Genomic DNA, 15,276 nt, shown 5'->3' with positions numbered 1-15,276 from the left:
CTTCTTCATTGATTATGAAGTGTGATATAACTTTTCTTCTCGTTCACTCAGTGATAGGCTATCCATGCTTTGCCAGCAGCTATAGGTACCCTCAAAAGCATGGCAGGAAAAAAAATTATGTCGCTTGGAAATTTTGTATCAATGACTGATCATTTCAATTTCATTCTGCTTGCCAACGTCATATTTTTTTTCCTTTCTAGGTTTATCCAATCACAATGTTCCATGACCCGGATGTTAATCGTGGTTCACTGGCCCTCGTCGATGCTCATTCCCGTAACGGGCCTACCAAACGAATCCTTATGCAGGTAAGAATACTGTCAGACAGGTCGCACCTAAGATACGAGAAGAAAGCTGAGCCACATTAATTTTCACAAAGCTTCTGAGACGGTAGTCTTTTGTCTCGTCACGCAACGCTCCCTTCTGGGACGATTGTTGGGGACAGAGGAAAAATTCGCCATTAACTGACCCGGCGCTTCCCTAGACACGATCCTAGAGGTCTTTGTGAAAATTAAGTCGACGTAGTTTCTTCTCGTTTCTAAACTGGTGAATGTCTTTCCATATGATACAGTGGAACTGCTATTTAACGGCTGCCCTTACTTGGGGATGGGAAAACTGTTAGTTCTGTTCAAAAGCAATCCACTGCTTTCCTTACAAATAACTTCCTACTACTCTCACGTTTCAAAATGGCGCGTGAAAAGGCGTGATACCCAAGGTGTGAACAGAAAACCCTTCTGTGCCGTTACCCAGGCACTGGTACTCGGGCACCAAGTGAGACATTGTCATAGTGTGAGCCTATACCTGTATGGATTAATGAAAATGAAATTTATTTGTTGATTTATTTTAGCGTCACACGTTACGAGCTGTGCCAGTATCTGAAGTGAAGTATGAGTGGAAAGATAAAAACACTCGTTTCTGGGTGTACGGCCTGGATCACAGAGTGCACGCCCCAGACTACCCCCAACAGTGCTGTTGTGGTTGCACTATAATCTAGAGTAATTAAAGAATAATGTATAGCATCGGTCAGTTTTTATGTGCAATCCAGACTAATCGCTGGGCGTTGGCGTTTTGTGCTAGCCTGGGACCAGGTTTTTTGGTCCGGAAGAGGGGCAAAAAATCGACAAGCGAAGCGAGCAGGGAGAGGGACTTCTCCTCTTCTTCTAACCTGCGTGGCAGCGTTTGAAAGGGAAGGGAAAGGGAGTTTTAGGTGCAAGAGAAACGCGAGGGGCGCGCGCCCCTCGCGTTTCCCTCGCGTTCAAAACCCCCTTTCCCTTCCCTTTAAAAGGCTAGCCACACAGGCTACTTTTCTTCAGGAATCAGGAATCGACAACGTGGAATCCGGAATCCAAGGTGGACTGTCTGGGACCCTTACATGGAGCGAGGTGACCATTTTAGTCTGACAAAGTAGAAACGTTATCGATCGAGCGTACACGACATTGATGTACAAAGGAACGTTAGGACAGTTAATGATTATTTCAATAATTTGTGAGACCGTGAGTTGTTGCAAAGCTGTCAGTCAGTGATTTTACAGAGAAATATAGAATTCTACTGTGTATTTTCCCTTACAATGGTGCAAGTATTTATATATCGGATTTTAGCGTCTCGTATATGACCATTGAATCAAGGAGCGTGTTTTCAGCTTGTTTTGTAAAACTAGAGAAGAGAGACTGAAAAATGATGTGATACCAAACTAATATGAAGTTTCAGCAGAACCGCGCGTGAAGTTTGATTTTCTGGACATTGTAAGAAAACCAAGCACTGTAACCCCCTTTCGAATGCATAGCAAGTTTTGTCCTCAGTTAGAACAAGATAAAGAAATGCGATAGAAAAGATAGCCAGTCCCTCTCCGCCGCGCCCACTACATGGCGAAGGGGTTAGACTAGGTACTACATGATCTTTAAGGCTCATGGATTTTTGTCTAAGCTATAATTGGAGGGCTTTTCGGTCTTGTTTCACCAGTATTTTGCTTGGCTTAAAAACAAAAACTGTGCGCAACAGTACAAACCCAAATTTGAATTCCGGTCTCAAATCCACATCTTCTCCCCAGCCCCTCCCCTTGTCTATTTCACCTGGACCACGACGAGGCCGATGTTCGTTCATCCTTGCAGACCACGGTGTTTATTGCGGGGAGTTTGTACAGGTATGTGATTGCAGACAGTGAGGTTTGATGTGGAGGACAGTTATTTGTGATGAGAAAAATAGATCACCTCTGACCTGTAGGCGTCGAATGCCCTCAGCAGACTTCCGAAGCGGTTCGAAGGTGAAAATCGCGCGAATAACTTAATGCTCTGTGTACCAGCTGACGGAAGGTCTTTATTTGAAGGCTTTTAACGTTTGCCTTTGTTGTTAAAGGAACAAATTTTATGTTTCTTATTGACAAAACAGTTTTTCCACGCTAGTAGCTTCAGGAAAATACTGAGGGTATTGTAATATCAGAGTTTGAGACAGGTTTCGTTTACAGATGGCATTATATTGCAGCTTCATTTTACAAGTGGAAAACGAAACAATGTCCGTAAATATGAATATTTATCGTGTTTGGAGCCTCATCCATATGCTTGGAGAATCGCAAAATTCAATAGCGTCAGCTGACAACCTCTCAGCTCAGAACATTGAAAGGTAATAATTAATTTTCCGATATTATATTTGCGTGCGCCCGCTTATTTCAAGTCAGATGAACCGTGGAAAATCAATGACGTTATAATTCAAGTTGTCTCAGCTCGTACAAATGGCGGAGCTTTATTAATAGACCTAAAAAATGAACTAATCTCGATTAAGTTGCTGAAATAAGGAATGATAGAAAACAGGATCCCTAGCTCTATTTAATTCTGAGCATTCACCTACGAGAACACGTGTTGTACCCGGAAAAAGTTGTATTTAAACTCCACTTATTTAGCAATAATGAATGAGGCTGAGTAGGATATGAAGAATTATGCAGATCGAGGAGGGTGGCATCCACCGAGGCCAACGGCCAAGGTGGATAACACCCTCCGCGATCAGCATAATATTTAACTAGCCTCATTGGCTGTTGACTCAGAGGCCATGAGGGTGAGAGGAATAATGTTTTAGTAAAATCCAACTAGATGGTAAAAAATATTGAGAATAAAAAAATTTTAGCTAGTTAAAGCTAGACTTTAATCCCTTTTTTGCCGCCAAAAAGCCCGCGCTTTTCGCTACTAGGGGGCTATAACATATAGCCTAGTAGTAGCTCAACCAATCAGAACGCAGCATTGATAATAAACCACTAGTTGGATTTTACTAATAATTTCTTTATATCCTTTGAAAGCCGAATTCATTAATTACTTTATTATTCTTTCAAAATAATTGCTAGTTTGAAAACAAGCTAAAACATGTTTCCTTCATCAATGTTAAGCTCACCTCGATAGTGCATGTTGAGAAAATGAAGGACTGTTCAGGTCTCCAAATAGCAGATGTTGTCCGTCAAGTTGTCTTCTTGCTATGTTTCTAGACAACAGTTCATTGTGAAATGAGTAAAATGTTCCGCCAACTATTTGGCCATATGTTTTTCACAACCAAAACAACACAACCTCGTCCCCAGGTCTTCTTGGTTAACGGTGCATTAACCTTCAACAGTGCTGCACTTTTGACGTCATCGGTTGATTAATTGCAAAATTCTACCAAATTTGGTCAACGGTAGCTGGTTATGGTGAATTATACATGTTCTTTTAGCCAATCAGAAATGGAGAAATATTTTGAATGAATAATAAATCTGTTTACTGATGACTGCCTATTCATTAATCTGGTAATTGTGATCGATAACAAATTTTAGTTGGCCGACATCTATTATGAAATCATTAACTGTATTATCTCCATAGTGATTCAATTTTGCCCTGTTCCTAATGCAGATCATTCACAGCAAGAACCTGTCTAAAAAACCATCTAGTACTATGAGTCAAGCCCCTTATCCACCTGGAGGATATGCCTATGGACCAGGACAAGGATATCAACAACCAGGTTATTAATTACATGCCATGCATGACGTCAGGAACGAAATTGAGGCACATATGAGCCTACTGGGACTGGCTTAGGCCTTGTTAGCACTATGCAAAATTTTGTTTGTGTTGCAAAAAAATCTGTCAACAGGAAGCCATTTCTAGTGTCAAGCAACTGTGCTCTACCATGCACTGTGGCCCTGGCTGGTGCCTAACTTTTGCAGCCGGTCAAAACTAGAAAATTTTAGATTTTCACAGAAATCATCTGCTTAGCACCCTGTATTTCACATGCTGAGAGCACAGTGGGCTCCCTGCAATTCTTCTTAGAGCACAGCCATGAATAATTTTTATCCATCCACCAAAATTTTCTCAACTGTCACCAAACTCCAAAGATCCTGTCAAGAACATTTTTTTGGAGGCAGCCAAAAAGCCTACACTGTTTTGTCAGACAACAAAATCCTTTGTTCCTTGGTCTTCCTTGACGGCTATCATTCATCGGGGCATGTTATTTCGCGAAAATAACCAATTAGAGTTCCTTTAATTGACATTTCTGGTTATGCAGAAAATTTTGCTTGTCTCAGATGCGAACAAGGTTGCAAAAATAAAAGATTGGAAATTTCTTGCAAGCGCCAAACTCCATTTTTAGTCGTAGTGTGAACAGGGCCCTATGTAAAAACTTGATCTGTGCTGCTTTTTTAATTTGTTGAATTACAAGTCGCTGGCTATCTATATAGTCCCATAAATTATTGTTACATTGTAAATCTTTTCTTCCCCTTGAAGTCAGTTAATGTCTCCTTTTCCACAAATTTTGGATTTATGCAGGGTCATGCATTTTGCTCATATTTATTATCGTTAATTTCCAGGTCAGCCACAGGTTGGTTTTGCCCCGCAGCAGGGTTATGGTCCTGCGCCCCCTCAACAGCAAGGATATGGATCTTTTAATGTTGCTTTTGAAGGTAAGGACAAATTTCAAGTGCTTTTTAACCATGCCTTAACCCATTCGCCCCTGAACCGCCCGTAACCGCCCGTGCGGATCCAGGTCCTTTCTACCCTTTGTGACGTCATCAGTTTTAACGGTCAAGGACAACTTTCTTCGGTAACTTGTGCAGAGTGAAGAGATCTTTCAAACCATACCAGAATGACCACAATTCAGTCAAGGACACCGGAGAAAGAAGCAAAAAACCACGTGACAAGTACCTGAAAATCTCCATGAAAATCTTGTTCCATTACCCACCTACCTTTCCTTTCACCTAATCCTAAGATCCTAAAAGCTTTCCTAAAAACTCTTCCCACCAAAATGAAGCCTACTAAATGCCCAGCAAGAGAAAAAAAAAATGAGGCAAGAAAAGCGAAAAAAGAAGGGAGGAGAGAAAGCGAAAAGTAAAAGTCAAGACTGCTGTGTCACTTTTAAACCCAAAAACTATGTCGAAATTTTGCTTTCTGCGCATGCCCGAACTTCGCAAGCTGATATTTTGCATCTGGATCAGAAGGCCGCCAAGTGTACGACCTGTAGACCGGTTTGTGGTAAGTTTTAGCTCTTTATAGCACGACAGTGACCAGAAAACCACTCGACTAGCTTCAAAACGCGTTTTTCGGCAAAATCTCCAGGAGCGAATGGGTTAATGTTATGTCAGTGTCTCTAGCACAATTTGTAGGGTGTGAGGGAAGTAGCTTCAAGCAAGTACATGCAGATCCCAGGGTTGGGGCTATTTTGGTATAGAATGTTGGGAAGGTGCAAAACCCTTTTTTTATGGGTTGGGGATGGGGGCTGTTATCAGGAGCGGTGTGGAAAATGACGTCCTCTGTTCTGTTCTGTTCTGTTCTGTTCTGTCCCCACCTGGCTGGAGGTGTGCCAGGCTGTTGTGAGGGAGTTCTTTTACTCTCAAAAAAGATTAATTATTATTATTTTAGTCCCTCAGCCTCATGATCCTTTTTTTTGTTGGGGCAGGGTAGGGGAGTTCCTGAAGCCTCTCCCCCCCACCCCCCCCCCCCCACTCCCAGATCCCAGATGTATGTGTAACTTTTGTCATAATTATCAACAACTGCAGGAAGAGTTGATCGGCCCACATACACAGGATCAGATGTTCCAGTTCAGGATGTTTTTGATAATCAGTTTGCCAAGGCTCCAGTTCCTTCTGCTCCACCTGCCGATATGTTTGCACAATACTCTGGTTATGAAAATACAAGGTTTGGTAAGTCACATTACATGTATTCAACCCTAGGCTAGAAAACAATTATGTATATTTGTCGATCTATTTTTCTATGATTGTCTTATTATGCTGTTTAGTAACTACATTTTATAACCAGGAATGAAAGTAGTACTGACACGTATAATCCGTCAGTCACAAGCCAGATTGTTTTATTTATTTATTTTTTTATTATTATTATTTTCAGGCAGTTCATTTGTGCCACCTCCACCTCCTTATGTTCCTCCACCTTCCTCTGAGATGCCAGAGCAGCTCTTCCAACAGTGAGTTTGTTTTCTCAGAATACTGTGAACTCCCGAATAAAGAGCCATTTACAACACGGGGGGATCTTAAAAGGGAGAGGGTGCAGGGGGTGCACATCCCCCCCCCCCCCCCCCCTTGAGATGACCTGCGGTTTTCTAATACAACTGGTATTCTGCAAAAAAAAGCTATGTGGTTTATTGGTGTTGAAGTAGAGCAAGAGACGAGTGCACCCCCTCCTAAAAAATATCCTGGATCCGCCCCTGCAACAAAGATCAGTAGATGTACAAGCAAACTGCAAATTTAATTATTACTGTACTTGCTTGCAGTTTTGTTTTCTCATGCCTGATTAGTTTTTCCTTGCAACACAATAACATTTCAGAATATAAAAAATCAATTAAATAATTTGTTAATTAATTTTCCTTTATTTAGTTTGCAAGTCAAAGAATTATTTAGAAGATGCAGAGTCTGACAAAAAATAGAAATGTTCTATGCTTTAATTCTGCCAACTGGATCTTCAGTTCTGTTGAACTTGTGACTCCACTCACAACTCTATCTGATTTTTCATTCTCACTAGATTGTAAGCACTCTACAACAACTCTGCTTTTGCCTCTGACTTCTTCAACTTCAAATAGCAACATCAAGTTTTAAGGGATTCAATCAACTTAGAAATAAGTACAACAAATAAATTGGCTGTTCGTTAATTAACAGGTCAACTGCTGTAAGTGATGATCAGGCTCGTGATGCCATGCTTCAGTTTGTTAGTGAACATTGCTGTTATGGAAAGACCCCAGCTCAGGAAATGGTGATAAAGGACATAGTTCCTTCAAGTGCATACCATGTAAGTTTAATGGAAAACAACAGAATAAATTTAGTATTGATTTAATGGAACTTAATTGAAAGCTAGACTAGCCTTGTGAAGAAAGTATGACCCTTACTAATACTTGCTTTAGCTTTGGCAATCAAATCACTAAGAGTGGAGGTTGTACTTTTTTATGAATGGTAATTGTACTTATTCTTGACCAGATTTTATGTTTCTAGTATTCTCTTGCAAGCTTCTGTGAGTCACGGAAGACTGAGTGGAAATATGAACCTTACAGAGGTAAGCGTGAACAAGACTTATATTAATATCATAAATCTCCCCTTCTATTCCTTGTTGGCTACTAAAAAGAAAGTTCTGGGGCTCTGGAAGAAAAATATTTTCGAAAATAACTGAAAATCTTGGAATGATGTTTTTGGACTAAACTGGTTTTTCCACGAAAAGCATGTTTTACTCTCATTGTTGCCCTTTTCAGCTCTGGTTGTAGGCTAATGGAATTGTTTGGAGGTGAACAATTTGGCATTATTGAACAATCCTTGCTATAGTTATGCTGTCTATAATGTATCTAGTTGAAAGTATAGGATTCAATGCAAAATAAATGAGCACCTTTCTCGGCTAGGATGTTTATATGCACTGAGGCCAAATATATTTTTGTTAATAACCTGTTGACTTTTGGGCTTATGAGTGTTTTAGACACCATGTCATTGTTAGTTTTCAAGTACCATTTTGATTTACTTTCAGGACAACCTATTGACAGTCCGGTCAATGGCCCCGCCCCTCTCCCGTGGAACATTCCAGTTCAACCACAACAGATGTTTTCTGATTTTCAAACCAAACTGGAGGTTCCTCACACTGCTAATATTAAGGTACTAATGTGTAATTCCTCTGCAGACACTTCCAAATGTAAGCCCAATACAATTCTGTTAATTTTCATAACATGTACCCCAAAATTGAACATATAAACTGCATGTACTGCATCCAAACTATGTGAGACAAGCCCACACATGAAACATACCATAACCTCGACATGTCCAAGGTATTTAATCTATCCATGACTTGACACCTTAGGTGAAAGTAAGAAGTAATTGACCCTTTCAACCCTAAGATCAAAATTTGAATTCTCATTTGTTGCCCCCATTCATTTCCTACAGAAGTAGTGGGGAGAAGTTGATAAAATATCAAGCAAATTCATCTTGTGTGATCATGTCCTTAGTTCTCATGACCACTCTGTTTTACAAAGCATTGATATTACAAGGAGAAATTTGATGCTGAGATCACTATTAAGTCAAATAAGAGAGACCCTGGGTCAAGGTTTCTGTATCTAATCAACTGCATCAGGCAGATGTGGTAAAGACAATTAATGCAAAGTCAAATGAGAATGAGAAAGCAAATTGAAAAGACTGACCATATTAACCACAGGACTAATTATAATAATTATTGTTGTGACATGATTCTACAGGTAGATGTGTATATCCAATACAGAGGCTTTTTTAGTTACTGGTAATTTCCCCCAAAATGTCATTTTTCTGTTATTAAATTAAATAAAGTTTTCAATTTTCAGCCATGTCATGACTGTCTTGCCGTGGGCTACAAAAGATGTTACAAGTGCTGTGGCAGAGGAAGGGTGCGTACATTATATAACTGATTATGGTCTAAATAAGCTTGTATGCAGTGAAACTGGCTGTATCTTTGTCGTGTAGTAGTTCGCATAGGATTCCTGTGATAAAGTTTATTATTTTATTTGTTTGTCTTTGTCTTAAACTGCAATCCATCTCCATCGACAGCAAAAGTTTACTTGGGGCTCTTTTTGTCTCTTCCCCGTTTTCCACTCAGTTTTGAAACTTTTCTGCCTATATTAGTGCACGCATTGGCTGCCGAAAACAGCTGTGCCTCCTTGCTCCTCATGGCAAGGAGAGAGGGCATGAGGCTGTTTTTGAAGGCTACAATCCCGTCAACTACTCAGGCTTATAATCACAGCTAGCATTATAACCTCACCAGTTTTTCAAAGGCTTTAGTTGGTGGTACACAAACTCTGCTTGTCTCTTACAGTTGATTAAAATGTTTCTTTCTGTTGCCATTGTGATGTTAACTTGATTTTGTTTGCTTATAGCTACGATGTTCCAGATGCCAGGGCTCTGGTTTTGTACAAGAAGGAATGGAGCAAGTCCAGTGTAACATCTGTTTTGCCAGAGGATGGAAAATGTATGTGACGTCAGTTGAGTTGGGTAAAGATAAAGTTATTTTCTTTCCTTAAATCCAAAACTGTAACTTTGTTTCTTGGCTAATTTTTGTCAACAGGTGTGATGTATGTAATGGACATGGGCGTGTGAAATGTTGGACCTGCATGGGAAATGCCCAGTTAAAAACTTTCATTGAGCTGACTGTTAAATGGTGAGTCAGCTTAATTTTTATATTATGTAATTTGTGTAAATTAGAATTGACATAAATTACTGTTTTGCTGGCGCGGAACAGAGAACTGGGTTCTAGTGTAGCGTGCAAGGGCTCGCGCGGTTAGGGGGTTTGATTTAGTTACCGTTTAGTTATGCATGTCATTCTATGGTTGGCCTCGCCATGTCAACTTGCTTTGTTTAGTTTAGTTTTCACTTATTCTGTTAGTCTTAATTTCGTTACCATCTGTACTGGTCCCTATGTTCCTTAGCTATTTTATTTAGCATCTCATTTTCTGCTCGTATTTTATTAGGCTTTATTTTATTTGTTTTGCCTTTAATTTAATATAACCCCAAAGGCGATGCCATAGCATAGGTTGGGTCCCTATTTTTCCAGTAGTTGGTTTTTTTGGGTTTACGAGTCCGGCTGTGGTGTGTTCTTAGAATAATTACTTTAACAGGGGAGCTTTTCACATGAGTTAATGAAGTATTTCATGGGCCTGGCTGACAGATGCACCCATGCCTCCAAGTGTTGTTTTGTGTGTTTGGTTGTGTAGTCTAGGCAAAATACTTTAGATTTGCTTTCCAGTCTTTTTAACTTTGTTTCACTTCCTTAAGTAGCCGAAGCGAAAATTCGACAACAACAATTATTTAATACACTTTCCAAAATGCTGAAAAACAAACAGTTCCATGTGAACGTACTGCTAAAGAAGCTTCATTTGAAGGGTGACACTACAGGATTTTGTTGAAAGACTCAAAAGTACGAGCCACTTTGTACAGCGTAATTAACAGTACCATATATTGGCAAAGAGGTTTTCATTTGGATGGGCACACTACAGGAATTTTTCACAGTCTCAAAAAAATAAGAACCACCTTGTACAGCATAATAAACATAACCATGACAGGAAAGTACTGCTCAGTAGCTTTCATCTAAATGGTAACACTGTACGATTTCATCCATAGAACCAATAGTAAGAACCACCTTGTACAGGATAACAATTAAGTGAACAGTACCACAGGAAAGTACTGCTCAGTAGCTTGCATCTGTAAGGCACTGTTCTGCTAAAATTCTGACAAGCAACATGGCCTTGAAACAGCGACATAGGACAGCAGAAATAGTGACTAAACGAAGCAAAGAAGGATTGAAACTGTTCCTGGATAGGGAAACACATATCACTAGTGATATGTGTTTCCCTACCTGGGAATACAATAAATTTTGCTTGTTTTTGTTTACATTTTTACAGGGAAAACAACGTGTCGCATCATGTTGTTGGTAGAACAGAACAGCTTCCTAGTGAACTCATCGTCAATTCCCAAGGAACGGAGATATTCAGTCAAGAGCTTCCTCGGGTCAGTTGTGCTTGTTATTTTACCCAACTGGACCCAGCTGCTTGGAAGGTCGATAGTGCTGTGTACTGGATTAACCTCCATTTTGTAAATAGGTCTTTAGCTAGGTGCCAGTAGATGAAACAAAGTCCCAACATTGTTGAGGCAACAGGTTGTGTCCATTTGCATACATTTGACCTGGTTTCTAACTTTGCACAACAACTCCAAACAATACGCAACAGCATGTAACAGTGTGCAAATGGACACAACATGTAACATCCAACAATGTTGGGAGTTGCTGGCCAACAATGTTGCATCCGTTTGCACCGATGGCAACATGATTGTCTTAAAAGCAATAGGTTTAAACTCGAAACAACAAAAACTTTTTACATGTATTGCCCTTTTTTGTATATTTCTTTACTGTCGTTGCACGTTTTCTCCAGCTTTCTGCAGAACTGAACACACGACAACGATTTTCATTTTTCTTTAAACTGACATAGGTCCTTCAGAATTCAATCCCAGAAAAATTCATCACTGAACATTTGACATATTGGACGACATGGAACATGGCGGAACAAATATCACTAGCGATATGTGTTTCCAAGGTAGAGGAACACATATCACTAGGGATATGTGTTTCTCAGGTGGGGGAACACATATCACTAGGGATTTGTGTTTCCCAGTGGGGGAACACACCTCACTAGGGATATGTGTTTCCCAGGTGGGGGAACACATATCACTAGGAATTTGTGTTTCCCAGTGGGGGAACACACCTCACTAGGGATATGTGTTTCCCAGGTGGGGGAACACATATCACTAGGGATTTTTGTTTCCCAGTGGGGGAACACACCTCACTAGGGATATGTGTTTCCCAGGTGGGGGAACACATATCACTAGGGATTTGTGTTTCCCAGTGGGGGAACACACCTCACTAGGGATATGTGTTTCCCAGGTGGGGGAACACATATCACTAGGGATTTGTGTTTCCCAGTGGGGGAACACACCTCACTAGGGATATGTGTTTCCCAGGTGGGGGAACACATATCACTAGGGATTTGTGTTTCCCAGTGGGGGAACACACCTCACTAGGGATATGTGTTTCTCAGGTGGGGGAACACATATCACTAGGGATTTGTGTTTCCCAGTGGGGGAACACACCTCACTAGGGATATGTGTTTCCCAGGTGGGGGAACACATATCACTAGGGATATGTGTTCCCTAGGTGGGGGAACGCATATCACTAGGGATATGTGTTTCTCCGGTGGGGGGACACATATCACTAGAGATATGTGTTTCTCAGGTGGGGAAACACATATCACTACGGATATGTGTTTCCCGAGTGGGGGAACACACATCACTAGGGATATGTGTTTCCCAGGTGGGGGAACACATATCACTAGGGATATGTGTTTCCTAGGTGGGGGAACCCATATCACTAGGGATATGTGTTTCCTAGGACGGGGAACACATATCACTAGGGATATGTGTTTCCCAGGTAGGGGAACACATATAAATAGGGATTTGTGTTTCCCCGGTGGGGGAACACATATCACTAGGGATATGTGTTTCCTAGGTGAGGGAACACATATAACTAGGGATTTGTGTTTCCCGGGTGGGGGAACACATATCACTAGGGATGTGTGTTTCCCAGGTGGGGGTACACGTATCACTAGGGATATGTGTTTCCGAGGTGGGGGAACCCATATCACTAGGGATATGTGTTTCCCAGATGGGGGAACACATATCACTAGGGATATGTGTTTCCCAGGTGGGGGAACACATATCACTAGGGATATGTGTTTTCTAGGTGGGGGAACACATATAACTAGGGATATGTGTTTTTTCAAGGTTGGGGAACACATATCACTAGGGATATGTGTTTTCCAGGTGGGGGATTATATCGCATGGGATATGTGTTTCCTAGGTGGGTGAACACATATCTTTTGGGATATGAGTTTTCCGGGTGGGGGAACACATATCCCTAGGGATATGTGTTTTGCATGTGGGGAGCACATATTATTAGGGATGCGTGCTTACCGGGTGGGGGAACACGTATCACTGTTGCTGGAGTAGGGAATCACAAAGCGTTTTTTCGTACTTCTTTGCGTATATTCCAGGTCGCTTAAAATGTATAATGTAGGGTCATTTCCCTGGTTTTGATTTCTTGGGGTTCGCACTAAAGTTTCAAAAGAGAAAGGAAATTTCGTCGTCGCTTGTTTGCGTCCTCCATAAAATTTAAATTAGGCCTTTTTTACGTCTTAGTCGTGCAGTAACGGCAAGGAAATGTACTAAAAAGCGTGATGCACGTGCAAACTTGTTGTTTGGCTTAAACCTTTCGCTGTTTTGACTTTCCCGTCGCCGTCGCGGTCGTCGTTGCTTAAACTTCCTAATAACTTCATTAACTTCTCCTTGCTGTTTCTTAAATGACAGGTGTGGCCGATCAGCACCTTTTTTGACCAGCAAGTTAACATGGGATCTAAGAGACTCGTAGAGGAGCACAGCAATAAGTGGCCAGCGAAACGTATTCTTATGCAGGTAAATAAATTGAAGCAAAATATCTTATGAGCGGGATAAGTCAGACTTAAAATTCAAGGGAGACAAACAAAGAAACAACGCAATAGAATCTGGGAATTTTATCTGCGAAATAAACGGTACCGTGTGTAGATATGGGGACATGCGAAATTGAATATGGCTTTGAACACAGTGTTGTTTATAAACTAATGATTAATAAACAAGGAGACTCGAACGTTTGGCCAGTGTGAAAAAGCACTTATATACTAAGGCTTACAAAAAAAGGGCTCGCTTTCCTCCTGAAACCACTCCCACCCCTTGCCCCTGTCCCAGGTTAAAGAAAGGGGAACGAAGTGGTGTTTTACAATCGATTTTAACTCTATCACTCCAATAAGAAGTATATAAATTATACACCCTCGGTTTCACCGCTACCCCACCCCTGACTGACCCCCTGACCCCCTGACCCCTTGTATTTTATTTCCTTGACCACCATTTGGGGGGAAATGAAGGACTACAGTGCGTAACAATTTCTTTCAGCGGCACGTCCTGCGAGCTGTTCCTGTATCTGAGGTCCATTATCAGTGGAATGACTTTGCGAGTCGCTTCTGGGTGTTTGGTCATGACCACAAAGTGTACGCACCTGACTACCCTCAGAAATGTTGCTGCGGATGCAGTATTCTGTGAAGACAGATGTTGCCGGAGCACAGGACGCCGACGCTTCTGGTTGGCGCTCTACATAACTGGGTGTCCTGTTAGAGAGAAGAAACTTCGCTTTGAACAGTAAAAGGCAGATATAATCGCGAATACTGAAAGACTTTTTTTATTAAGACAAAAGCCTTAAAGGCAATGTAAGAGTAGATTTAGATTCTAATTTTTGGTAGATGCACGGTAATTTAAGAAATCGTGCAGGTTGTAAAAGTAAAGTAGGTCTATATTTTCGTTTAGCAATTCTTAATCTAATGCCAAAAAGGCACTTAAGTATGCGTTCAGTTGACCTTGCTATAGTCGGTACGCAACTGTGCATGTTGGCTGTACTTAAAGGACATTATATTAGGTGCATTTTATAAAAGTAAAGTAGGTTTATTGTCCAGTGTATTAATAGCCTGCCAGCAGGCCCACGTGTGCGAATTCGGGAGAAGCCGTCATCCAGCGAGGAGGAAAAGTGACTTTGAATTTCACTTATGCTCGCTGCATGGGAGAAAAATTTTCCCCGAATTCGCACAAGTAATTCTGCTCCCAGGCTAGTTTAGGTTTTGAAGTACAAAACTACGATCGTAGTGTGCGTTTTATTCATATTACTACAGTAGACTCATTAGTTTTGAATTAGCTAGATTCATACTCAATAACGGAGATATCCGACCAAATACGCAACAATTCTTTGATATGAATGCGGCGAAAAAAAGTTACGTACCTAAGATTTTTGTGTGTACAGTGAAACTTCGCCTTACGACCACCTCGTTATGACGATCATTTTCTTTCGACCCAAACGTTAAAATCACTTAGTCACTGTATTAGTTTGAAGACACCTCGTTATTACGACCAGGATTTTATGGCCCAATGTTGGTCTCATTTTAAAGGGGTTTTACTGTATTAAACTTTAGCTGCAAGAAAAATAAGGTGGGTTTTTAAATTTTCACAATGTCATTTCAAAGCAAATTTTAGTTCAACAGCTGTAGATTTTTATTGCTGAGCTTTTTTTCTTGATAGAGAAAAGAGGCCTCTACCAGCAAGGAATTCTTTGATAAGATGTTAAGAATAAAAGTCGCATTCATTCACGTCACATTCTTTTTGATATGTTATAAAAGTTTTAATTGTCATTTATTATCACTGATGATGTT

At 40.7% G+C, this 15,276-nt stretch overlaps 1 protein-coding gene across 2 annotated transcripts; it reads left to right on the top strand.

The window, feature by feature from the left end:
• The first annotated feature begins 1,885 nt into the window (after positions 1-1,885).
• On the top strand, positions 1,886-15,220 carry LOC140922251 (protein SSUH2 homolog). Of its 2 annotated transcripts, none has more exons than XM_073372244.1 (14): positions 1,886-2,137; positions 3,861-3,969; positions 4,811-4,903; positions 5,996-6,139; positions 6,342-6,417; positions 7,106-7,235; positions 7,436-7,496; positions 7,956-8,080; positions 8,776-8,838; positions 9,325-9,416; positions 9,513-9,605; positions 10,846-10,951; positions 13,358-13,462; positions 13,976-15,220. In XM_073372244.1, the coding sequence occupies exons 1-14, from the start codon at positions 1,904-1,906 to the stop codon at positions 14,120-14,122; spliced, it is 1,578 nt and encodes a 525-aa protein (XP_073228345.1). In that variant the 5' UTR covers positions 1,886-1,903; the 3' UTR covers positions 14,123-15,220. The 2 variants fall into 2 exon arrangements, with proteins under 2 accessions (XP_073228345.1, XP_073228346.1); XM_073372245.1 differs by lacking the exon at positions 1,886-2,137 and adding an exon at positions 2,265-2,613.
• The last annotated feature ends 56 nt before the right edge of the window (positions 15,221-15,276 follow it).

The sequence above is a fragment of the Porites lutea genome, chromosome 13, assembly GCF_958299795.1.
Source record: "Porites lutea chromosome 13, jaPorLute2.1, whole genome shotgun sequence".
NCBI classification, from domain to species: Eukaryota; Metazoa; Cnidaria; class Anthozoa; order Scleractinia; family Poritidae; genus Porites; species Porites lutea.
Note: the sequence above shows the minus strand (reverse complement) of the source record. Positions and strands in the feature narration are given on the sequence as shown.